Raw genomic sequence first — 25,877 nt, forward strand, 5'->3', positions numbered from 1 at the left:
TGTTGTATATATATTAAGAAGCTTTAAATTTTTAAATTTAATATGAATATGAATAAATGTATCACACTGGTGGAAATTCTGTATATTTTGTTGGTTTTGATTTTACTTATTCTTAAAATAAAACAAAATACATGAAACCAGAATTAACACCAAGATACAAGCATGTGAAAGTATTCAGAATGTAAATCACAAATCCATTTTCACATTGAAATAAAAATCAAGGCTAAGTCATAGCTCACTAAAATTTGACATTTTTTGTTTCTATGATTGTTACATGCTGCACTTAATTTTAATAAACTTACTTGATTTTCTAAAGGGTTTTGATGAATGGCACAGGCCCATTCTCCATACTCAGCGATTCAGAGGCATTCATGGTTGGGTGATTGAAAACCGGTACATGTTTGACCCTGAAGAGGCTTTGGAAATTTCACAAGTTATCCCCAAATTTATCAAATACCAAAGAAGTTGTTTATTCTAATCTTGCAAGAAATTTATAGTGCTTTCTTTTTCTAAATTATGATAGTAAATAAATGCTTGGGAACAGAGATTTTATGTACTTCTTTCTATTGCCTAATTGGTCAAGTTCCCATCCAAATGAGTAGGCTTCATTCTTCAAATTCAGTTAGAGGAGTTTGAGCCCAGCAATGAACAATACAGTCCAATGAGCAAGGTTGACCAATTGATTATTTTAAATTCAATGTTTTGTTGTTGGAGCGAACCTAATTGTATTAACAGAATTGAAGATACTGACAATCAAGGATATCACTGCTTTATCTGTGGCGAAATAAAAATAGCAAGCCATATAATAGTGGTTCCGTTGGAATAAGAAGAGTAATTGTCATTTAGCTTAACCCAGATGTGACAAAAATACTTGGCTTCCAGTATAAATGAATGAATATAACTCTTTAGGTCAATAGCTGGAGCAATTTTGTACTTGATTAACAAAGATAAAACGGGGTGAGATGTAACTCTTGTCGATATTATGTAGAGCAACTTTAAAAAATTCTGTTTATATAACTTCTTACTCAGGCTGCCTTAGGGATTGCACACCTGATTGTAATGGCCATGGAAAAAGAAGGCTTACCAAAAGAGAAAGCGATAAAGAAAATATGGCTGGTTGACTCAAAAGGATTAATAGTTAAGGTAAGAATTTATCGCTTTTAACCAGAATAAAAATCAGTGTGCCATTCTGGATGCCCATCTGAAAGACCAATACTATTCCTACTCACCCCACCCCAACACTGTGTTGTTCAAAGACATGTCATACAATAATACTGAGACTTTCCTGTATAAAGGAGAAAACTATATCTCAGTTATAGAACCAGCCCGTGATGCAAGTAGGCTCCATCCAACTCTATGGGTTGCAGTTCACTTGAATTAATTTCCAAGTGAGGCAATTTAATACTGATACAGATGGAGCCTAGGCATAACTCCTTTTATGAAGGGATATGTGTCAAATTGCATAGTAGCTAAATGAAAGGAGGAAAAAAATGGAATAGCTACTTTCTCTCAACCAGATTCTTGAGGATTTGAATGGGAATTCCTGAGAAGAGCTTTAATAAATGAGTTATTGCAATGTTAACTTGCTTGACTTTGTTTCTCCAGCTATGATAGAAATAATAGTACCAATTTCATGGGGTTATTGGGAGAACTAAGAACAGTAGGTTGGTGACCATATTGCTACACAGTTATAAAGTGTTATTACTTCTGCCATCTGTGCACATCTATCACTCTTTCATCAAATCCTATAAAAATATATGTAAATTCCCTTTCTATATGAAGATGAATTTTAAAAATAACTGTGAAATAAGTGGTGTCTTTAGGAACTTAATATAGAAACAAATGTGAATGTGTATAAACCTTCTGGAAACTGTTCTTTGTATATCCAGAGCCTTTATAATTTCATGCATCTGACCCAGTGTTTTCAATCCTAAGACTCTATCCTGTAGAGAGAGAGATGTGTACAGTGTTTCATGTTTGAGGATGTTATTACAGCATTATTTACGACAGTGATGTGTTTTATCATTCATTTATTATAATAGTGCTATGTCATACTTACTTGAATGAAGGATAATTGTGAAATAAATTGTGGAATAGTCACTTGAGTATAATATACAGGCTTAATGTTGTTTACAAAGAACTAAATAACATGAAGTATTAGTAATATAATATTAAGTGAAAAGAGGAAAACAATGTTATGTGTAACTTTTGTTTAAAAAATTGAGTTGCATGTAAAAGTCATAGAAGGAAATACATCAAATACATATTATTTTGAAACATTATTTTTAATGCCTTTCTGTATTTCCAAATTCTCCTTAGTATTTGTTCCTTTAAAGCTAGGAAAATATGCCTTTTAAAAAATTAATATAGATAAACTTAGCCCTAAAAGAAAAAAAGTGCATAATTTTTATAGCAAATGAGTATCTATCAAGCAGTGCAATAAGAGAGAAAGTACTTTTATAACATCTCCTGAGAGCCAATTAATAATTTTATTAATTTCATTAACTTGCAGTGTAATCGCTTATAATATATAAAAACAAAGTTTAAAATTTCTTGGCTTAAAAATTGCTATTGCTTTGAAGAATCAGCATAACTAAAAAGTTTTACAGTGTGGCCCTGTGTGTGACACACTGTGGTCATGAAACAACATTTACTGGATGAAATTGCCTTTGGATTGAGCATTGTACTGTCTTCTGGGGACACAGTAAGGCTTGATCTCAGTAGGCTTACAACCTAGTGGAAAGAATTCAAATAGGCCAAGTATTACAATTCTGCATAAAATATTACAGAAGTATGTCCTGGTGCCAGGGGTGCACAGGCTCTCAGCTGCACTAAAGAGAGTAATGGGACTCTTTCAGCTAAGTTTGAAAGGAAGAGTTAGGAGTTTATCTGGAGTCTCCGTGGATATCTTAACTTCTTATATTCAAAACTGGAATAAGGGAAGGAGAATGGCAAGTTTACTGTGAAAATATTGATTGAAGCTAAGGGTGATGTCTTTCGTCTCTGTAATCTTCAAAGCCCTATATAGTGTCTAACACTTAACTGCAATTATTTGCTAATAAATGAATTAATTAATGAATGTCCTTGCAGGCAGAATAGCATTTGCAAAAGAAAATTTTTGTATAACAGACATTTTGGGATTAAGTTTGAAGGGAAGAAGATGACAGGTGACAAAGGTTTTTCTAAATCTTGAAAATGAACAATTGAATCTTATACGTGGGAGGGGGGTTGCCTCTTGTCATGCAGATGGCGTTGTGCAGGATGGAGTGAAATGAGGCAAAACTGAGAAAAGGAAACTAGTCACAAAGCTCATGCAATAATACAGGTGAAAATTAATTGGGGCCTGAAATAAAGCATTGACTATGTGGGTGAGTGAAAGAAGTTTGATTCAGTAGATATTTAGGGAATAGCATTGTCATGCTTAGTGAACAATTAAATACAGAGAGAGTAGTAGGGTAGAGTAGAGGAAGGAATCTAGCAAGACTTGTTGGGTGTCGTGATAAGAGATGTGGCTGTTAATGTAGAAAAGGAATAAAAGATAGCTCAGTTTAAGGGAAAAATAATGAGATCAGTTCTGGATATAGCAAGTTTAAGGTCTGGAGATCTCAGTTAGAGATGTCTCCTTGGCAGTTGTACATACAAGACTAACATCTCTCCTCAGGGTGAGGATCTGGGCTCTGGAGATAGAGATTTGGATCATTAGCATTTTAGTAAATAGAGCTAGGCAAAAAACTATGCAAATCACACTGTGCTTAGGGATGTAGTACACTCAAGAATCCCAAGAAAGTGAGTCTATGATTGTGGTTTTCTTTTGTGATTTCTCATGACACTTTTATGTGAAATCTCCATAAAATACACACACACACATATATATATGTATGTATGTATTTTAACATCTCAAATAATATTAACATGGACTTACTGACTTAGACTCAAAATTCCATGGATTACTGTACTTGGAATAATTGGGAAGTTGTTGCCTGGACCTAATCAGTCACTCTTACTTCATGTCTTTCACTTGCCAAAATAAAGAACTCAATATAGTCTGCTTGCCAAGATAAATAAAGTTACATTTTAAAAGACTGATATATTTGTAATAGCCTGTACATTATTTAATATTAAAGAAACATATGAAGCTTTAATTAAACAGTTTTTCTTTTGTGTTTTTAAAAGGTCAAAATTATTGTTACTTTCTGTTGTAGAATTAGTAAGTCATAGAATAACTAGGAAATTAGTATAGTCTTGCTTTCAAATTTACATGATTTTATGTGTTGTTATCCTTTATCTTATCCTTTGTACTCTTAAAATATCTCCTTTTAATTATGTTAACTTGCAGTGTAATTGTTTATAATATGTAAAAAATATACCTTATATGTAATCATAAATCTTTATTATATAAGCAATGTAATTGTTTATAATATATAAAATATATCATAAGGCTTTATGATTATGTATATGACTTTATGATATTTTTTTACATACTATAAACAGTTACATTGCAAGTTAGTGAAACTCCTTTACTCCTTAAAGCCTTAACAACAAAAACTAAAAAGCACACTGTGAGGTTAGCTCATTTATGATGTTATATTATCATCAGACTAAATAATTATTATTCTAACATGTTCTCTGTTTTCATTCTCAATATTACTATAGTATTTTCTATCACTTCCTCATATCTATATGTGCAATGAAAAGTTTGTGCTATAAATATCAATATTTTAAATCAGCAATATCATAGGTTTATTTAGACTGATTATTTGGTCACTGATAACATTAAAATAATGTAGTATTTTATAGTGAGAAACAATTGACATATCTGTTTAGGCAGCTGGTACTCAATACATTTAATATAAATGGGCTGATACTTGGAAATCTTTCCAAAATAAAAATTAAAGAGAGAATAAATGCAGTAAAGAAAGGATGAAAAAGGCACAGTGCCAGCATGACTAGTATTTGCATTTCACAATGATAATTTGGAGCATTTTCAGGGAGGACAAGAAGCCACAAAACAAACCAATCCAGACTTAATATATTCCACAAATAATGGTAATAAATGGTAAGACAGAAAACTCAAAATAAAAAGGTAGGATATTAATAGATAATATCAAGGAAAGACTTCATCTAACCCACAATAAGAATACAGAATTTTGTTTTGATTTTAGTTTTATTTTGTTCTGCCTTAAATAATTCTTTTTTCAATTATTCATTTTTATTTTTTGCTTTATAGTTAGATGTTCAGTTCCTGTAGAAAGAGATAGTGAGTAAAGAAAGCTTATATGTTGTGAGCATAGTTTTGACAACACAGTTATTTCCTTCTTGGAAACTTGGTTTTAGGTCTAGGACTTGTAACCATGCTGAATAGAAAAGTTTTCCTTTCCTCTGGGGCTTTTATTAGAATTTCAGCCAGTGATACTATCACCTCCTTGAATGATGGTTAACATACTTCACACACATTAGGTTTTTTTTTTTTTTAATTCTAATTTCTAAGAGACATTGAAGCTTGGTGAAGAGTACCTGACCTAATTTTTTTCTCCCTCTTTTCCATTTCACATAGAGTATGATCAGGGTATATGTAGGTATTAAAAAGAGCAGAGCAAAAAGATTATATACAAGAGTCTTTTGAACAATTATGAATATTGATTTTTAACAATACAAAATTAAATATTAATGGAGTTAACCATCTATTATCATAAATTATGGTCTTTCTGCACCCTTTGTTATTCTCTAACATGGAGAAACTTTTGTCACATTATCTTCTTTTAATCTTTGACAAGCATGAAGTGCTATTGACAGGGCACTAGCAAGGCCCCACCTGCAGACCCGAAGGGGCCAGGTTCAACTCTGACACACTAATGGCATAATAATAAAAATAGGCCAGTAAATTGAATCACAGTGTTGTATACTTGAAATCAGTATAATACTGTGCATCAACTATACTTAAATTTAAAAAATATTTAAAAACATTTTCACTTAATATAATTAAAATTCTGAAGGTTATATTTAACTAGTCTAAATCTAATATACTGGAAAAACACAGCTTATTATATAAGTAATCAAGGGCTTTCCAGATACATTGATTTTGAAGATTATTTTCTGGTTAGTTTAATAAAGTCCGTTGAAAAGGTGTTTTGAGCTTAATTTCTGGCTTGTCAGACAAAGCAGAATGTAAAGTTTAATTTTACCCATATATAATGCTGATCTCCATCCAAATAAAATAAAATAAAGAGTTTAAAAAAAAAACAGGTCAGTAAATGGACTAGGTTGTCCAAGCAGGCATGGGTGAAAGGTAGGCACATTTGCAAATTTTTTTAATGCCTGTGTGTAGGGAGGAAAACATATTTATCAGTGGCAATCTATAATCAATTGTTTATACCTATCCTGGACTATGGAATGCTAACCCAAAATCTTGACAATCTTTGCCACCTATCCCCCCCAGACCCACCAGAACCTTTTGAGAAAGGTAGTAATTCAGTATGGTTTTATCTTGCATCTTGTACTAAGAATCAGCACAAAATAAGAGGGGAGGGGAGTTTAAAGAAATAATAACAGTCAAAAGAAATTCCCAGCTGTCCATAATACATTTGCTGTAATTAGAGATTCTTAAAAAGAGAAACACCATAGAATTTGGGATTTCTAAGATAAGAAATGTACTATCCCAAAATAAGGCAAAAAGCATTTCAACAGGGGACCCTGGAATGGGAGAATGAAGGGAAAACAAATCTTCTTTATCCATGTCCAAATGAAGTGATTGGCATGAAGAATGTGGGTTCCAAATTAGATTTTGAAAAGAGGAGAAAAATGAGCCATTAGTACAGAAGGTAAATGTCTAATAGTAAAGGCAGTTGCCTTAATATCACGTGATCTAGAGAACATCACATTCTGATAGTTCTTTAATCTAAACCAGATAAATACATCAACTTTGAAAATGATATAAAAAATACTTTGGGACACGTTTATTTTTGTCTTCTGTCTCCTGTTTTGGCAAGTAGAGCCTTTCAGGAATGCTCATATTACAATCTCATGATTCCTGGCCTTCTTTCAGTATTCTCTTGGTGTTCCCAAATCACCACCGAGAATCAAACCTTTGGGGAGTGAGACTGGGTAGTTTATTTTTCTTACTGGATGAGTGTCCTCTGGTCAAGGTCTGGCTGTGGTGTCGAGGAGCTGCCAGTGTGGTTAAGATGATGAACAGAGTGAGATGTTCACGAAGAAAGCGTAACACCTTTTCCTTTCACACAGTGTTTCTCTATCTTCATCACTATTTGCTTCTCATTCCAGGAAATCAGGGAGTTTAAACCACATTAAATATTTTTCTTTGTGTGTCAGGTTGTCAATGAAGAAAAGCAAAAAAATCACAGATACTAGAAATAAGTGATTGCCAATTTACATTATTCTGTAGCTTCCCTTCTTTAGAAGTCATCTTTTTATACTTTTTTGAAAACATATCATACATGTTTTGAAAATGCATCTGATAGAGACTTGACAAGTCATTCTCAAAACTCAAAACTGGTTAATCAGTCATTCTAATCACCTGGGAAGCTTTTAAAAAACTACGGATTCCAGGCCTTCCCCCTGAAATTTAGTTAGAATATCTGGAAGCAGGGCTCAGGAATCTATTTTTCATCAGATGAGTCTAGTGCTCCATTAATTGGAAAGCCCAGATATGGTTCATTTTTATCAGCTCTGTTGTCTTCACCAATCCAAACCATTTTGTAGATGGAGATACCAACATCCATGGAAGTATGAAAGGACTTACCCAAAGTCATGAGTGAATGCAAGAGCCTGTGGACTCTGCTTTCCCGTGTTCTGTCACAAACATTTATTGATGGCATTGTCTGTGTCTAACTGGGGGCTTTTCTTTACTTCTCTGGATATCATTAAAAGTTTTCAAAACTAACAAATTTAGTTGCTGTTAGTATTAAAATGCATTTTACTGCTAGTTATTTATTCATGTCCCAGCCAGCAAAATTTATCACAAACTAAACTAATGATATATATTGACAAAAATCAACAGCTGTGAAGACAACATTGTAAAATCCATTTAGAATTTAAAAAATTGCTGTTTTGAATAATCTGGGACACTATAGTCAGGAAAATACTTTGAGTCACTGAGTTAAGAAAATGGAGATTATGTCTCTCACTTTCAAATTATTCAGCATCTTTCAAATTCATTTCACATTATGGATTTATAGGTCCACATTCGATAGATATAAGCAGATGAGAGCCTCTTCTCTTATTTACATGCTTCTTGTAGCAGCAGTACAATCCATATTGTACCAGGTTGAATTTGGTTATTTCAGCTGCTAATAAAATCATTTATAGGACTTCTATTTTTATGCTAGTTTTATTTTCTCAAGTGGGAGGCTCCTTCTTGGCATGGTAATGTAATGAAAGTGAATAGAGTTCCATTTTTAGGGAGACCATATGCAAATTTATTTACAACTGTATACTAAAAGCAGTTTGAACATACTCTCACTGTTGTGTTGTTCATCAGTAGTCAAATAGTCAAGAATTGGTTGTTTCCTGAGACTGGGAATACCCAGGTGCTTTCAGCAAGCTTTTACTGTGAGCTACTACTTCTTCTGTTATATGCTGTGGGTCATGCTGTTTTACCATGGATTGTGTGGAATCTTATTGTTTGGTGAGCCAAGCATTGTTTAAAATCAACAAATCAGGGCATGTTTTCCTCTTAAAGTACTTTTAGTATTTCTTATTCTTACTCTGTTAGTAATTCTGAAAATCTTATTAATGTTATTTTCTCTCAGAATCCTTTCAGTGGGGTTTCTGCTTTCTATTTCAAAGTAAACCACGGTTAGAGATTAATTATAGTATCTTACTGCTAATAAGAAAGGAACCATAATACTAAAATGCATTAATATAACATTGAAAGCAAGATCTAGGAAATATGGTAATTCCTTGACCATATTCAACATCAGCTGTTCCTTGAATGAGCGCAGTTCTCAGCTCTGTGGTATTTACAAGGTGACAAGAGCATCTGAGATTTCAGAGCCGAGCTTCCTCACTGATTATAGGGAACAATGGCAGGTCCAATTATATAAAAAGCATTGGGGTTCCTTACGTGGGAGAGGAGATGATGTGATTCAATATCTGTTTTCCAATCTATGAAAGATTATTTAAGGGCAATGGTACAAAGTTGAAAAAAAGTAATTAAATTGAAGTAAAGAGAAATTTGGTTGGGAATAAAAAAAATAACTGTTTAAGTATAGAAAAATGGTAGCATTCTACATTATTGTGACACTTTAAAAATGTACTGCCATCTTCTTGGTTTTAATGGTTCGGTAACTGGCCCTCCCAGAAGATAAGGGCTTGTCAAGGCAGAGTTTCTTCTCGATTGTGCCTGTACTAACTTCAGATGAGAAGAGACTACTAGCTGAAATGTACGTATTGGTTAGATTTTAGGTTAAACTGCTGTACAAGCAGACTACAAAATATGGTAACTTAAAACAAGTTAAATTGTATTTCTCTGTCACCTAACAGTGTCTGTCTATTTATTCATGTCCCTGAGACTTGAATAAAGGAGGCAGACCTGAGACTTATCTGCTCTCCATCATCTGTCTCTGGGTGCAGAGAAGCTTTCTAGCTCTTGCTGTCTCTAAACCAGCTAAGGAGAGACGTGCAAAATGGACTGGGGGTACACGACTCATTCCATTTTCAAGATAAAACCCAGAAGTTGCACAAATCACTTCAACTCCATCTTTTTGGCTAGGAGGTAGTTTCATGTCACTACAGGCTGCAACGAGGTTAAGAAGTAAATTCTACACTGGGTGGCCATGTGGTTGGCTAAAACTGGGCAATCTTATTATTAAAAGTTAAAAAATCCAAGAGATGAAAACCTATATGCTAATAAGCTGGAAAACCTAGGAGAAATGGACAACTTCCTAGAAAAATACAACCTTCCAAGACTGACCCAGAAAGAAACAGAAAATCTAAACAGACCAATTACCAGCAACGAAATTGAAGCGGTAATTAAAAAACTTCCCAAGAACAAAACCCCCAGGCCAGATGGATTTACTTCAGAATTTTATCAGACATACAGAGAAGACATAATACCCATTCTCCTTAAAGTTTTCCAAAAAATAGAAGGAGGGAATACTCCCAAACTCATTCTATGAAACCAACATCACCCAAATACCAAAACCAGGCAAAGACCCCACCAAAAAAGAAAACTACAGAACAATATCCCTGATGAACGTAGATGCAAAAATGCTCAACAAAATATTAGCAAACCAAGACTAGGGAGCCAACATGGTGGCATGAGTAGGACAGTGGGAATCTCCTCCCAAAAACATATATATTTTTGAAAATACAACAAATACAACTAATCCTAAAAGAGAGACCAGAACAACAGCCAGACTACATCCACTCGTGTGAGAGCCCAGTGCTTGGTGAAAGGGGTAAGATACAAGCCCCGGCCCGGCAGAACCGGAGTACACCTCCCCTGAGCTCCAGGCAGGAGGGAGAGGGAGCCCAGGACTGCTAAACACCCAGCCCTAGCCACCCGCACCAGAGCGCAGACACAGTGCATGCATGGAGGGCTGGAAACTAGGGAAATAGGGCAGCAAGACCTCTGAGCGGGTTCCGAAGCTGATGCCCCTGTGACAAAGAAAAGCGAGTGCTTTTTGAAAGTCTTAAAGGGACAGGGACATAACAGCTGGACGGAAACAACAAAGGTCACAGTCCAGTGGCTGGAAATTACAGGGAAAACCGGGTGCACTAACCCCCCTGCGCAACAGCTCTGAGACCCTCACGGAGGTAAACAGCCAAACAACCCACCCCGTCCATTACCCCTCCGGGCGCTGCAAAAGCAGAGAAGCAGCCTTACGCAAGCCCAGCTCTCAGCGAGTTTTCTCCATATCGGCCAGGCAAGACACAAAGACCCAGTCTACATGCAATTACCCAACAGAAGCCACTAGGGGTCACAGTTGTCCCAGTAAAGAAAGGCCAGTAGCAAGTGAAAAGTTTGGCCCTCCCAGCTGACAGTCAATAGCACCTGTCAACATGAAAAGGCAAAAAAATATGATCCAGACAAGACTAACCCAGACAGCTTTGGCATCTGCTACATCTTCCCCTGAGAAGGAACCTGGGGAGATAGATTTAACCAGTCTTCCTGAAAGAGAATTCAAAACAAAAGTCATAACCATGCTGATGGACTTGCAGAGAAATATGCAAGAACTAAGGAAGGAGAACACAGAAATAAAACAATCTCTGGAAGGACTTCAAAGCAGAATGGATGAGATGCAAGAGACCATTAACGGACTAGAAAACAGAACAGGAATGGAGAGCTGATGATGAGAGAGATAAAAGGATCTCTAGGAATGAAAGACAATTAAGAGAACTGTGTGACCAATCCAAAAGGAACAATATTCGCATCATAGGAGTACCAGAAGAAGAGAGAGAAAAAGGGATAGAAAGTGTCTTTGAAGAAATAATTGCTGAAAACTTCCCCAAACTAGGAGAAGAAATGGCCTCTCAGACCACAGAGGTACACAGAATGCCAATGACAAGGGATCCAAGGAGGGCAACACCAAGACACATAATAATTAAAATGGCAAAGATCAAAGACAAGGACAAAGTATTAAAGGCAGCCAGAGAGAAAAAAAGGTCACCTACAAAGGAAAACCCATCAGGCTAACATCAGACTTCTCAACAGAAACACTACAGGCCAGAAGAGAATGACATGATATACTTAATGCAACAAAACAGAAGGGCCTCAAAGCAAGCCTACTGTACCCAGCACGAATATCATTTAAATATGAAGGAGGGATTAAACAATTCCCAGACAAGTAAAAGTTGAGGGAATTTGCCTCCCACAAACCACCTCTACAGGGCATCCTACAGGGACTGCTCTAGATGGGAGCACTCCTAAAAAGAGCACAGAACAGAACAGAACACCCAACATATGAAGAAGGGAGGAGGAGGAATAAGAAGGGAGAGAAATAAAGAATCATCAGACCGTGTTTATAATAGCTCAACAAGCAAGTTAAGTTAGACAGTAAGATAGTAAAGAGGCTAACCCTGAACTTTTGGTAACCACAAACTTAAAGCCTGCAATGGCAATAAGTTCATACCTCTCAATAATCACCCTAAATGTAAATGGACTGAATGAACCAATCAAAAGACACAGAGTAATAGAATGGATAAAAAAGCAAGATCCATCCATATGCTGCTTACAAGAGACTCACCTCAAACCCAAAAACATGCACAGACTTAAAGTCAAGGGATGGAAAAAGATATTTAATGCAAACAACAGAGAGAAGAAAGCAGGTGTTGAAATTCTGGTATCAGACAAAACGGACTTCAAAATAAAGTAACAAAAGACAAAGAAGGACATTACATAAAGATAAAGGGCTCAGTCCAACAAAAGGATACAACAATTATAAATATATATGCACCCAATACAGGAGCACCAACATACCTGAAACAAATACTAACAGAACTAAAGGAGGAAATAGAATGTAATGCATTCATTCTAGGAGACTTCAACACTCCACTCACTCCAAAGGACAGATCCACCAGACGGAAAATAAGTAAGGACACAGAGGCACTGAACAACACACTAGAACAGATGGGCCTAATAGACATCTACAGAACTCTACATCCAAAAGCAACAGGATACACATTCTTCTCAAGTGCACATGGAACATTCTCCAGAATAGACCACATACTAGGCCACAAAAGAGCATCAGTAAATTCCAAAAGATTGAAATCCTACCAACCAACTTTTCAGACCACAAAGGCATAAAACTAGAAATAAACTGTACAAAGAAAGCAAAAAGACTCACAAACACATGGAGGCTTAACAACACGCTCCTAAATAATCAATGGATCAGCGACCAAATCAAAATGGAGATCCAGCAATACATGGAAACAAACAATAACAACAACACTAAGCCCAACTACTGTGGGACACAGCAAAAACAGTCTTAAGAGGAAAGTATATAGCAATCCAGGCATATTTAAAAAAGGAAGAACAATCGCAAATAAATGGTCTAATGTCACAATTATCAAAATTGGAAAAGGAAGAACAAATGAGGCCTAAGGTCAGCAGAAGGAGGGACATAATAAAGATCAGAGAAGAAATAAATAAAATTGAGAAGAATAAAACAATAGCAAAAATCAATGAAACCAAGAGCTGGTTCTTCAAGAAAACAAACAAAATAGATAAGCCTCTAGCCAGACTTAGTAAGAGGAAAAGAGAGTCAGCACAAATCAACAGAGTCAGAAACGAGAATGGAAAAATCACGACGGACCCCACAGAAATACAAAGACTTATTAGTGAGTACTATGAAACCTATATGCTAACAAGCTGGGAAACCTAGGAGAAATGGACAACATCCTAGAAAAATACAACCTTCCAAGACTGACCCGGAAAGAAACAGAAAATCTAAACAGAACAATTACTAGCAACAAAATTGAAGTGGTAATCAAAAAACTACCAAAGAACAAAACCCCCGTGCCAGATGGACTTACCTCAGAATTTTCTCAGACATACAGGGAAGACATAATACCCATTCTCCTTAAAGTTTTCCAAAAAAAAAAAGAGGAGGGGATACTCCCAAACTCATTCTATGAAGCTAAATAACATCACCCTAATACCAAAACCAGGCAAAGACCCCACCAAAAAAGAAAACTACAGACCAATATCCCTGATGAACATAGTTGCAAAAATACTCAACAAAATATTAGCAAATCGAATTCAAAAATACATCAAAAGGATCATACACCATGACCAAGTGGGACTCATCCCAGGGATGCAAGGATGGTACAACATTTGAAAGTCCATCAACATCATCCACCACATCAACAAAAAGAAAGACAAAAACCACATGGTCATCTCCATAGATGCTGAAAAAGCATTTAACAAAGTTTAACATCCATTCATGATAAAAACTCTCAGCAAAATGGGAATAGATGGCAAGTACCTCAGCATAATAAAGGCCATCTATGATAAACCCACAGCCAACATTACATTGAACAACGAGAAGCTGAAAGCTTTTCCTCTGAGATCAGGAACAAGATAGGGATGCCCACTCTCCCCACTGTTATTTAACATAGTACTGGAGGTCCTAGCCATGGCAATTAGACAAAACAAAGAAATACAAGGAACCCAGATTGGTAAAGAAGAAGTTAAACTATCACTATTTGCAGATGACATGATACTATACATAAAAAAACCTAAAGACTCCACCCCAAAACTACTAGAACTGATATCGGAATACAGCAAAGTTGCAGGATACAAAATCAACACACAGAAATCTGTGGCTTTCCTATACACTAACAATGAACCAACAGAAAGAGAAATCAGGAAAACAACTCCATTCACAATTGCACCAAAAAAAAGATAAAATACCTTGGAATAAACCTAATCAAAGAAGTGAAAGACTTATACTCTGAAAACTACATGTCACTCTTAAGAGAAATTAAAGGGGATCCTAACAGATGGAAACTCATCCTATGCTCATGGCTGGGAAGAATTAATATTGTCAAAATGGCCATCCTGGCCAAAGCAATATACAGATTTGATGCAATCCCTATGAAACTACCAGCAACATTCTTCAATGTACTGGAACAAATAATTCAAAAATTCATATGGAAACACCAAAAATCCCAAATAGCCAAATCAATTCTGAGAAAAAAGAATAAAGTAGGGGGGATATCACTCCCCAACTTCAAGCTCTGCTATAAATCCATAGTAATCAAGACAATTTGGTACTGGCACAAGAACAGAGCAACAGACCAATGGAACAGACTAGAGAATCCAGACATTAACCCAGACATATATGGTCAATTAATATTTGATAAAGGAGCCATGGACATATAATGGGGAAATGACAGTCTCTTCAACAGATGGTGCTGGCAAAACTGGACAGCTACATGTAGGAGAATGAAACTAGACCATTGCCTAACCCCATATTCAAAAGTAAACTCAAAATGGATCAAAGAACTGTGTGTAAGTCATGAAACCATTAAACTCTTGGAAAAAACATAGGCAAAAACCTCTTACCTCTTAGACATAAACATGAGTGACCTCTTCTTGAACGTATCTCCCTGGGCAAGGAAAACAACAGCAAAAATGAACAAGTGGGACTATATTAAGCTGAAAAGCTTCTGTAAAGCAAAAGACACCATCAATAGAACAAAAAGGAACCCTACAGTATGGGAGAATATATTTGAAAATGACAGATCCGATAAAGGCTTGACGTCCAGAATATATAAAGAGCTCACACACATCAACAAACAAAAAACAAATAACCCAATTAAAAAATGGGCAGAGGAACTGAACAGACAGTTCTCTAAAAAAGAAATACAGATGGCCAAGAGACACATGAAAAGATGCTCCACATCGCTAATTATCAGAGAAATGCAAATTAAAACTACAATGAGGTATCACCTCACACCAGTAAGGATAGCTGCCATGCAATAGACAAACAACAACAAATGTTGGTGAGGCTGTGGAGAAAGGGGAACCTTCCTACACTGCTGGTGGGAACGTAAATTAGTTCAACCATTGTGGAAACCAGTATGGGGGTACATCAAAATGCTCAAAACAGACTTACCATGTGACCCAGGAATTTCACTCCTAGGAATTTACCCTAAGAATGCAGCAATCAAGTTTGAGAAAGACAGATGCACCCCTATGTTTATCGCAGCACTATTTACAATAGCCAAGAATTGGAAGCAACCTAAATGTCCATCGATAGATGAATGGATAAAGAAGATGTGGTACATGTACGCAATGGAATACTACTCAGCCATAAGAAAATGGCAAATCCTACCATTTGCAGTAACATGCATGGAGCTGAAGGGTATTATGCTCAACGAAATAAGCCAAGCAGAGAAAGAGAAATACCAAATGATTTCACTCATTTGTGGAGTAGAAGAACAAAGGAGAAACTGAAGGAACAAAAAAGCTGCAGAATCACAGAACTCAAGAATGGACTAACAAGTACCAAAGGGAAAGCGACTGGGGAGAATGGGTGGGTAGGGAGGGATAAGGGGGGGGGAGAAGAAAGGGGGTATTAAGATTAGTATGCATGGGGGTGGGAGAAAGTGGAGGGCTGTACAACACAGAGAAGACAAGTAGTGACTCTACAACACTTTGCTATCCTGATGGACTGTGACTGTAAAGGGGTTTATAGGGGTGACCTGGTATAGGGGAGAGCCTAGTAAACATAATATTCATCATGTAAGTGTAGATTAATGATAAGAAAAAAAAAAGCAGTTCCTGTGTGGTGACCTCTAATGAGTTCTACACAATGGTATAAAGTGCATATAAAAGTGTAGGCAAAGGGTTTGTTTGTGCTTATACAGAGGATCAAAGCCTAATTTGGCTACCCCAAAAATGAACTAAGATACGATATGAAAAAGAACTTCCAACATCAGCACTCTGTGGAAGACTCATGCCAGAAGATGATCATCAAAACACCCCAACAAAGATCCACGCGCTGCTACAGGTATAGATGCACTCATCCCACTGGTTCCTGGACTTGCCATGGGAATGAAGAAGGATATATCTAAGCTGGCCTATGCATACAGTAAAACAACAAACTTGACTGGATCTACACTGTTGGAACTCAACCAAGAATTAGGAGAAGTGCAAATTGTAGCGCCCCAAAATCTTACGACTTCAGACTATTTACTGTTAAAAGAACATATGGGATGTGAACAGTCCCCAGGAATGGGTTGTTTTAATTTGTCTGATTTCTCTCAGACTGTTCATGTTCAGTTGGACAATATCCACCATATCATAGATAAGTTCTCACAAATGCCTAGTGTGCCTAACTGGTTTTCTTGGCTTCACTGGAGATGGCTGGTAATTATAGATCTGCTTTGGTTATGTAACTGTATTCCTATTATGTGAATGTGTGTGCGCAGTTTAATTAGTAGTTTAAAACCTATACATGCTGAAGTTACTCTACAGGAAGATATGCCAAAGAAATAATCAATCTTCCCATGTTTTCTTCGCCTGCTACTTCTATAGCTTTTCTTCTTCCTTCCTAATTACAACCCATAAGTAGAATTCGTGCCTCATATCGACTTTACCGTGTATCACAATTCTTCCAAGTGGTAAAGATACCTCAAGACAAATGCTGGTTATAGAAGCCACAGGGCATAAATATGCAAAGAAGTAAAAAACTAACCTTTTCAAACAATAAGGCTTCTCTCTCACTTACCAACTTTACATTTCCCTATGTGGCCCCGGAAGATGACTGGTTAGCCAGAGACAGGTAAGATTCCTCAAAGGAGGAACAACCTAAAACAGGCACAGTCGCAGGAGGGCCATCAGGTGAGAAATTGGGGATCAGCAGAGGTGAGGCTTAGAACCTCCCCCCCACTGTTCTGAGAGAAATCTGCTGTATCCGTGGATGTTGTGTTGTCCTTATCTAGCTTGGATTAACACATAGTCTACAGGCACACACCTGATCATCTACATTTGCCCTCTTACAACACTCAACTATGTTTTCTACCTTTATTTTGCATCTACCTACCACTTCAGCATTTTATTAAAAATAATAATAATGAGAGAAATGTGGTATCCACATACAAATCACGTATAAAAATCAAACGAATATTCATATTTGAACTGAGGGTTTATAGTTCATAATGCATGCTCAAAACCGAAAGTTTCTGTGATGACTGCCCTTGTACTATTCACCATGTAACTTATTCACTATGTAAGAATTTGTTCTCCATGTAATAACTTGTTCATTATGCTTCAGAAGATTGGAGACTGATGAAAATTAGGCTTGGGGTGGATGAATGATTATGCATTGAGCATTGAGTCCCCTATACAGTATTTTATTGTTGTTAACAACCATTTGATCAATAAATAGGAGAGATGCCCTCACAAAAAAAAAAAAAGTACACACTTCCAATTGTAAAATAAATAAGTAACTGGGACGTAATGTATAGTATAAGGAATATAGTCAAAATATTGTAACAACTTGGTATGGTGATAGATGGTACCTAGAATTATCATGTATATAAATGTTCAATAACTGTGTTGTACACCTGAAACTAATGTAATTGTGTGTGTCTACTACCTTTCAATAAAAAATAATTATCTAAAAAATATAAAATAATAGCAAACCGAATTCAAAAATACATCAAAAGTATCATCTCCAGAGATACTGAAAAAGCATTTGACAAAATTCAGCATCTATTCAGGATAAAAACTCTCAACAAAATGGGTATAGAGGGCAAGTACCTCAACATAATAAAGGCCATATATGATAATCCCACAGCCAGCATCATACTGAACAGCGAGAAGCTGAAAGCTTTTCCTCTGAGATCGGGAACAAGACATGGATGCCCACTCTCCCCACTGTTATTCAACATAGTACTGGAGGTCCTAGCCATGGCAATTAGACAAAACAAAGAAGTACAAGGAATCCAGATTGGTAAAGAAGAAGTCAAACTGTCACTATTTGCAGCTGACATGATATTGTACATAAAAAAATCCTAAAGACTCCACTCCAAAACTACTAGCACTGATATCGGAATTCAGCAAAGTTGCAGGATACAAAATTAACACACAGAAATCTGTGGCTTTCCTATACACCATCAATGAACGAATAGAAAGTGAAATCAGGAAAACAATTCCATTCACAATTGCATCAAAAAGAATAAAATACTTAGGAATAAACCCATGGACATACAATGGGGAAATGACAGTGATTTTTTTTTTATTTTAGTATTATTAATCTACAATTACATGAATGACATTATGTTTACTCGGCTCATCTCTTCACCAAGTTCCTCCCCCCCAACATACCCCTTCACAGTCACTGTCCATCAGCATAGTAAGATACTGTAAAATCACTACTTGTCTTCTTTGTGTTGCACATCCCTCCCCGTGACCCCGACACTATACATGCTAATCATAATGCCCCCTTTCTTTTTTCCCGCCCTTATCCCTCCCTTCCCACACATCTTCCCCAGTCCCTTTCTCTTTGGTAACAGTTAGTCCATTCTTGGGTTCTGTCATTCTGCTGCTGGTTTGTTCCTTCACTTTTCCTTTGTTCTTATACTCCACATATGAGTGAAATCATTTGGTACGTGTCTTTCTCTGCCTGGCTTATTTCACTGAGCATAATACCATCTAGCTCTATCCATGTTGTTGCAAATGGTAGGATGTGTTTTTTTCTTATGGCTGAGTAATATTCCATTGTGTATATGTACCACATCTTCTTTATCCATTCATCTAATATAGTGCTGTGATAAATATAGGGGTGCATCTGTCTTTTTCAAACTGGAGTGCTGCATTCTTAGGGTAAATTCCTAGAAGTGGAATTCCTGGGTCAAATGGTGTTTCTATTTTGAGCATTTTGAGGAACCTCCATACTGCTTTCCACAATGGTTGAACTAATATACATTCCCACCAGAAGTGTAGGAAGGTTCCCCTTTCTCCACAACCTTGCCAACATTTGTTGTTGTTTGTCTTTTGGATGGTGGCGATCCTTACTGGTGTGAGGTGATATCTCATTGTGGTTTTAATTTGCATTTCTCTGATGACAGGTGATGTGGAGCATCTTTTCATGTGTCTGTTGGCCATCTGAATTTCTTCTTTAGAGAACTGTCTATTCATCTCCTCTGCCCATTTTTTAATTCTATTATTTGCTTTTTGTTTGCTGAGGTGCATGAGCTCTTTGTATATTTTGGATGTCAACCCTTTATCGGATCTGTCATTTATGAATATATTCTCTGATACTGTAGGATACCTTTTTGTTCTATTGATGGTGTTCTTTGCTGTACAGAAGTTTTTCAGCTTGAGATAGTCCCACTTGTTCATTTTTGCTTTTGTTTCCTTTGCCTGGGGAGATATGTTAAAGAAGAGGTCACTGATGTTTATGTCTAAGAGATTTTTGCCTATGTTTTTTTCTAAGAGTTTTCTGGTTTCATGACTTACATTCAAGTCTTTAATCCATTTCGAATTTACTTTTGTTTGTGGGGTTAGACAGTGATCCAGTTTCATTCTCTTACATGTAGCTGTCCAGTTTTGCCAGCACCATCTGTTGAACAGACTGTCATTTCCCCTTTGTATGTCCGTGGCTCCTTTATCGAATGTTAGTTAACCATATATGTTTGGGTTAATGTTTGGAGTCTCTATTCTGTTCCACTGGTCTGTGGCTCTGTTCTTGTGCCAGTACCAAACTGTCTTGATTACTGTAGCTTTGTAGTAGAGCTTGAAGTTGCGGAGTGAGATACCCCCAATTTATTCTTCCTTCCACGATTGCTTTTGCTATTCAGGGTCTTTGATGTTTCCATATGAATTTTTGAACTATTTGTTCCAGTTCTTTGAAGAATGCTGTTGGTAATTTGATAGGGATTGCATTGTATCTATATATATTGCTTTGGGCAGGATGGCCATTTTGACGATATTAATTCTTCCTAGCCAGGAGCATTGGGTGATTTTCAATTTGATAGGGACCTCTTTAATTTCACTTAAGAGTATCTTGTAGTTTTCAGAGTATAGGTCTTTCACTTCCTTGGTTAGGTTTATTCCTAAGTATTTTATTCTTTTTGATGCAATTGTGAATGGAATTGTTTTCCTGATTTCACTTTCTATTAGTTCATTGATAGTGTATAGGAAAGCCACAGATTTCTGTGTGTTAATTTTGTATCCTGCAACTTTGCTGAATTCCGACATTAGTTCTAATAGTTTTGGAGTGGAGTCTTTAGGATTTTTTATGTACAATATCATCTCAGCTGCAAATAGTGATAGTTTGACCTCCTCTTTACCAATCTGGATTCCTTGTATTTCTTTGTTTTGTCTAATTGCCGTGGTTAGGACCTCCAGTACTATGTTGAATAACAGTGGGGAGAGTGGGCATCCCTGTCTTGTTCCCGATCTCAGAGGAAAAGCTTTCATCTTCTCGCTGTTCAGTATGATGTTGGCTGTGGGTTTATCATATATGGCCTTTATTATGTTGAGGTATTTGCCCTCTATACCCATTTTGTTGAAAGTTTTTATCATGAATGGATGTTGAATTTTGTCGACTGCTTTTTCCGCCTCTTTGGAGATGATCATGTGGTTTTTGTCTTTCTTTTTGTTGATGTGGTGGATGATGTTGATGGATTTTTGAATGTTGTACCATCATTGCATCCCTGGGATGAATCCCGCTTGGTCATTGTGTATAATCCTTTTGATGTATTTTTTAAATTCACTTTGCTAATATTTTGTTGAGCATTTTTGCATCTATGTTCATCAGGGATATTGTTCTGCAGTTTTCTTTTTTGGTGGGTTCTTTGCCTCGTTTTGGTATTAGGTGATGTTGCTTTCATACAATGAGTTTGAGAGTATTCCCTCCTCTTCTATTTGTTGGACAAGTTTAAGGAGAATGGGTATTATGTCTTCTCTGTATGTCTGATGAAATTCCGAAGTAAATCCATCTGGCCCGGGGGTTTTGTTCTTTGTTAGTTTTTTGATTAGCACTTCAATTTCATTGCTGGTAATTGGTCTGTTTAGATTTTCTGTTTCTTTCTAGCTCAGTCTTGGAAAGTTGTATTTTCTAGGAAGTTGTCCATTTCTCCTAGGTTTTCCAGCTTGTTAACATACAGGTTTTCATAGTATTCTCTAATGTTTCTTTGTATTTCTGTGGGGTCCATCGTGATTTTGCCTTTCTCGTTTCTAATTCTGTTGATGCGTGTAGATTCTCTTTTTCTCTTAATAAGTCTGGCTACAGGCTTATTTATTTTATTTTCTCGATAAACGAGCTCTTGGTTTCATTAATTTTTTCTATTGTTTTATTCTTCTCAATTTTATTTATGTCTTCTCTGATCTTTCTTATGTCCCTCCTTTTGCTGACCTTAGGCCTCATTTTTTCTTCTTTTTCCAATTTCAATAATTGTGACATTAGACTATTCATTTGGGATTGTTCTTCCTTCTTTAAATATGCCTGGATTGCTATGTACTTTCCTCTTAACACTGCTTTCGCTCCATCCCACAGTAGTTGGGGCTTTGTATCGTTTGTTGTCATTTATTTCATATATAAATCTGGATCTCCATTTTAATTTGGTCATTGATCCATTGATTATTTAGGAGCATGTTGTTAAGCCTCCATGTGTTTTTTAGCCTTTTTGCTTTCTTTGTACAGTTTATTTCTAGTTTTATATCATTTTGGTGTGAAAAGTTGTTTGGTAGGATTTCAATCTGTTGTAATTTACTGAGGCTTTTTTTGTGGCCTTGTATGTGGTCTATTCTGGAGAATGTTCCATGTGCACTTGTGAAGTCTGTGTGTCCTGTTGCTTTTGGATGTAGAGTTCTATTGATGTCTGTTAGGTCCTTCTGTTCTACTGTGTTGTTCAGTGCCTGTGTGTCCTTACTTATTTTCTGTCCGGTGCATCTGTCATTTGGAGTGAGTGGTGTGTTGGAGTCTCCCAAAATGAATGTATTCCATTCTCTTTCCTCCTTTCATTCTGTTAGTATTTGTTTCACATATGTTGGTGCTCCTGTATTGGGTGCATATATATTTATAATAGTTATGTCCTCTTATTGGACTGAGCCCTTTATCATTATGTAATGTCCTTCTTTGTCTCTTGTTACTTTCTCTGTTTTGAAGTCTATTTTGTCTGATACTAGTATTGCAACACCTGCTTTTTTGCATGAAATATCTTTTTCCTTCCCTTGAGTTTTAATCTGTGCATGTCTTTGGGTTTGAGGTGAGTCTCTTGTAAGCAGCATATAGATGGGTCTTGCTTTTTTATATGTTCTATTACTCTGTATCTTTTGATTGGTACATTCAGTCCATTTTCATTTAGGGTGATTATTGCAAGAAATGTACTTTTTGCCCTTGCAGGCTTTAAGTTTGTGGTTACCAATGGTTCAAGGTTAGCTTCTTTACTATCTTACTGTCTAACTTAACTTGCTTATGTAGCTATTATAAAATCTGATGATTCTTTATTTCTCTCCCTTCTTATTCCTCCTCCTCCTCCTTTCTTCATATGTTGTGTGTTTTGTTTTGTGCTCTTTTTAGGAGTGTTCCCATCTAGAGCAGTCCCTCTAACATACTCTGTAGAGGTGGTTTTTGGGAGGCAATTTCCCTCAACTTTTACTTGTCTGGGAATTGTTTAATCCCTCCTTCATATCTAAATGATAATCGTGATGGATACAGTACTCTTGGTTCAAGGCCCTTCTGTTTCATTGCATTAGATGTATCATGCCATTCTCTTCTGTCCTATAAGGTTTCTGTTGAGAAGTCTGATGATAGCCTGATGGGTTTTCCTTTGTAGGTGACCTTTTTTTTCTCTCTGGCTGCCTTTAATACTTTGTCCTTGTCTTTGATCTTTGCCATTTTAATTATTATGTGTCTTGGTGTTGCCTTCCTTGGGTCCCTTGTCATTGGAGTTCTGTGTGTTTCTGTGGTCTGAGAAGCCATTTCCTCCCCTAGTTTGGGGAAGTTTTCAGCAATTATTTCTTCAAAGACACTTTCTATCCCTTTTTCTCTCTCTTCTTCTTCTGGTACTCCTATGATGCGAATATTGTTCCTTTTGGATTGGTCACACAGTTCTCTTAATTGTCTTTCATTCTTGGAGATCCTTTTATCTCTCTCATCATCAGCTCTCCATTCCTGTTCTGTTTTCTAGTCCATTAATGGTCTCTTGCATCTCATCCATTCTGCTTTGAAGTCCTTCCAGAGATTGTTTTATTTCTGTGTTCTCCTTCCTTAGTTCTTGCATATTTCTCTGCAAGTCCATCAGCATGGTTATGACTTTTGTTTTGAATTCTTTTTCAGGAAGATTGGTTAAATGTACCTTCCCAGATTCCTTCTCAGGAGAGGGTGTGGAAGATGTCTGGGTTAGCCTGGTCTGGATCAAATTTTTTTGCCCTTTTCATGTTGATAGATGGGGTGGTATGCTGTTGACTCATCTGTCGGCTGGGAGAGCCGAGACTTTTTCCACTTGGCTCGTGGCCTTTCTTTACTGGGACAATGGCCACCGCTAGCGGCTTTTGTTGGGCAATTGTGCGTAGACTGGGTCTTTTTCTTGTCCAGCCACTAAGGAAGAAGCTCCCTTGCTGTGGTCGTGGCCAGCCTCAGGCTCCTGCTCTGATATGGCAGGGCGCTGGAGGGGGAACACACGGGGGGCGCTGTTTATCACCGTGAGGGGTCTCAGAGCTGCTGCCCAGGGGGTTAGGGTGCCCGGGTTTCCCCGGGATTCCCAGCTCTTGGGCTAAGTGTCCTGGGATGCTTCCGTCCCGCTGTGGGGTCCTTGTCCCTTTAAGACTTTCAAAAAGCACTTGCTTTTCTTTGTGCCAGGCGCGCCGACTGCGGGGACCCGCTCACATTTCTTACTGTCCTGTTTCCCTAGTATCCAGCACCCCACCCCTGGGTGCGGATGTCTAGGGTTGGCTATTTAGCAGTCCTGTGCTCCCTCTCCCTCCCTGCTCTGACTCCTCTCCTCCTGCCGGGAGCTGGGGTGAGGGGCACTCGGGTCCTGCCAGGCCGGGGCTTGTATCTTACCCCCTTTGCCAGGCGCTGGGTTCTCGTGGGTGTGTATGTAGCCTGGCTGTTGTCCTGTATCTTCTGGTCTCTCTTTTAGGGATAGTTGTATTTGTTGTATTTTCAAAAATATATATGTTTTTGGGAGGAGATTCCCACTGTTCTACTCATGCCGCCATCTTGGCTCCGTCCCCGGCAAGTAGTGATTTTACAGCATCTTACTACACTGATGAATAGTGACTGTGAAGGGGTTTGTGGGGGGGACTTGGTGAAGGGGGGAGCCTAGTAAACATAATATTCATCATGTAATTGTAGATTAATGATACCAAAAAAAAAAAAAATCCAAGAGATTGTACACTTAAAAATCTGCTTTTGAGGGTAAAGTTTATGTTAAGTTTTCTTATCAAATAAATTTAACTTTTCAAAAAAGGAGTGAATTAATTATCTGAAAAGGACAATTAGAATCCCCTGCCATAACACAAAATAGGTTTCAATATTTGGACATGGAAGTAATATGACATTCAGAATCTATAATAAATGGATTGCTTGGATTTTCATAATACACTTTATCATTGGAAAACCAAGGAGACCAATAGCAAACCCTGTGATTCATTGTTTTCTCTAAGAGGTAGACATTTTCTCTGCAGCCCTCAAGGTTATATAACGTTGCATCGAGATGAATACAGCCAGGTTGCAGTAGTAATATGTTTTTTCTCTGTTAGAGAACCTAGCAAACAGTAGATGAGTCCCCTTGGCTGTAAAAACATCCTGACAAATGTCTAAACCTTTGAAGTAGGTACCAGGTTGAACTTTCAGGAACCGTTCTTGTCACACAAGACGTGCACTAACAGGGACCCACAGTTGCTGCGTGCTTGAGAGTCGGCGTCTTAGCCACAGGCAGGAGAGCTGCCGAGTGTGGTAGCTGTGACCGCCCCGCCGTTGCTAGCACCCACCTGTTGGTGGCCGGCTAGACACTAGAAAGCAAACACATTGAATACAAAAGGCACCAGTACCACAAGCTTTCAGAAGAGCCAATGAGTGCTTCTTCAGGACGTGTACATTTCTCCTTCAAGGTCTGTAAAGGCACATCAGCTTGGTGAGCATTGTTTAAAGCAGAAATCCTAGCAAGCAACTTGGGCGGGAAGTGGGGGAGGAGTACAGACGAGCCCTTTAGCCTCTGGTATTCATGCTAGAAGCAGTTTGGAGTTCTGTAGGGTTTGCCAGACAGGGCCCCAGATAGATGCTAGACTATTTTCTTGCTTTTATACCTATAATTGAGTCTATGCATTTCCGGGAAAGAGCAACAAGCCAAAACTATATCATGTTTGATTTAGAATGCTGGAAGCTGAAAATTATTATTCTCAGGAAATGTCTCCCCAAGCTGCAACTTTAATTAGTACCTGTCCTATAAATTTC

General features: G+C 37.3%; 1 protein-coding gene across 1 annotated transcript in view; it reads left to right on the forward strand.

Moving 5' to 3' along the window:
• ME1 (malic enzyme 1) overlaps positions 1-25,877 on the forward strand; it is a 256,822-nt gene that overhangs the window by 207,609 nt on the left and 23,336 nt on the right. The window contains exon 9 of the mRNA XM_037004920.2: positions 1,030-1,143. Within this exon, the coding sequence (XP_036860815.1) occupies positions 1,030-1,143 (114 nt within the window). The remainder of the gene's footprint in view (positions 1-1,029; positions 1,144-25,877) is intronic.

Source organism: Manis javanica, chromosome 13 (genome assembly GCF_040802235.1).
Source record: "Manis javanica isolate MJ-LG chromosome 13, MJ_LKY, whole genome shotgun sequence".
Lineage (NCBI taxonomy): Eukaryota > Metazoa > Chordata > Mammalia > Pholidota > Manidae > Manis > Manis javanica.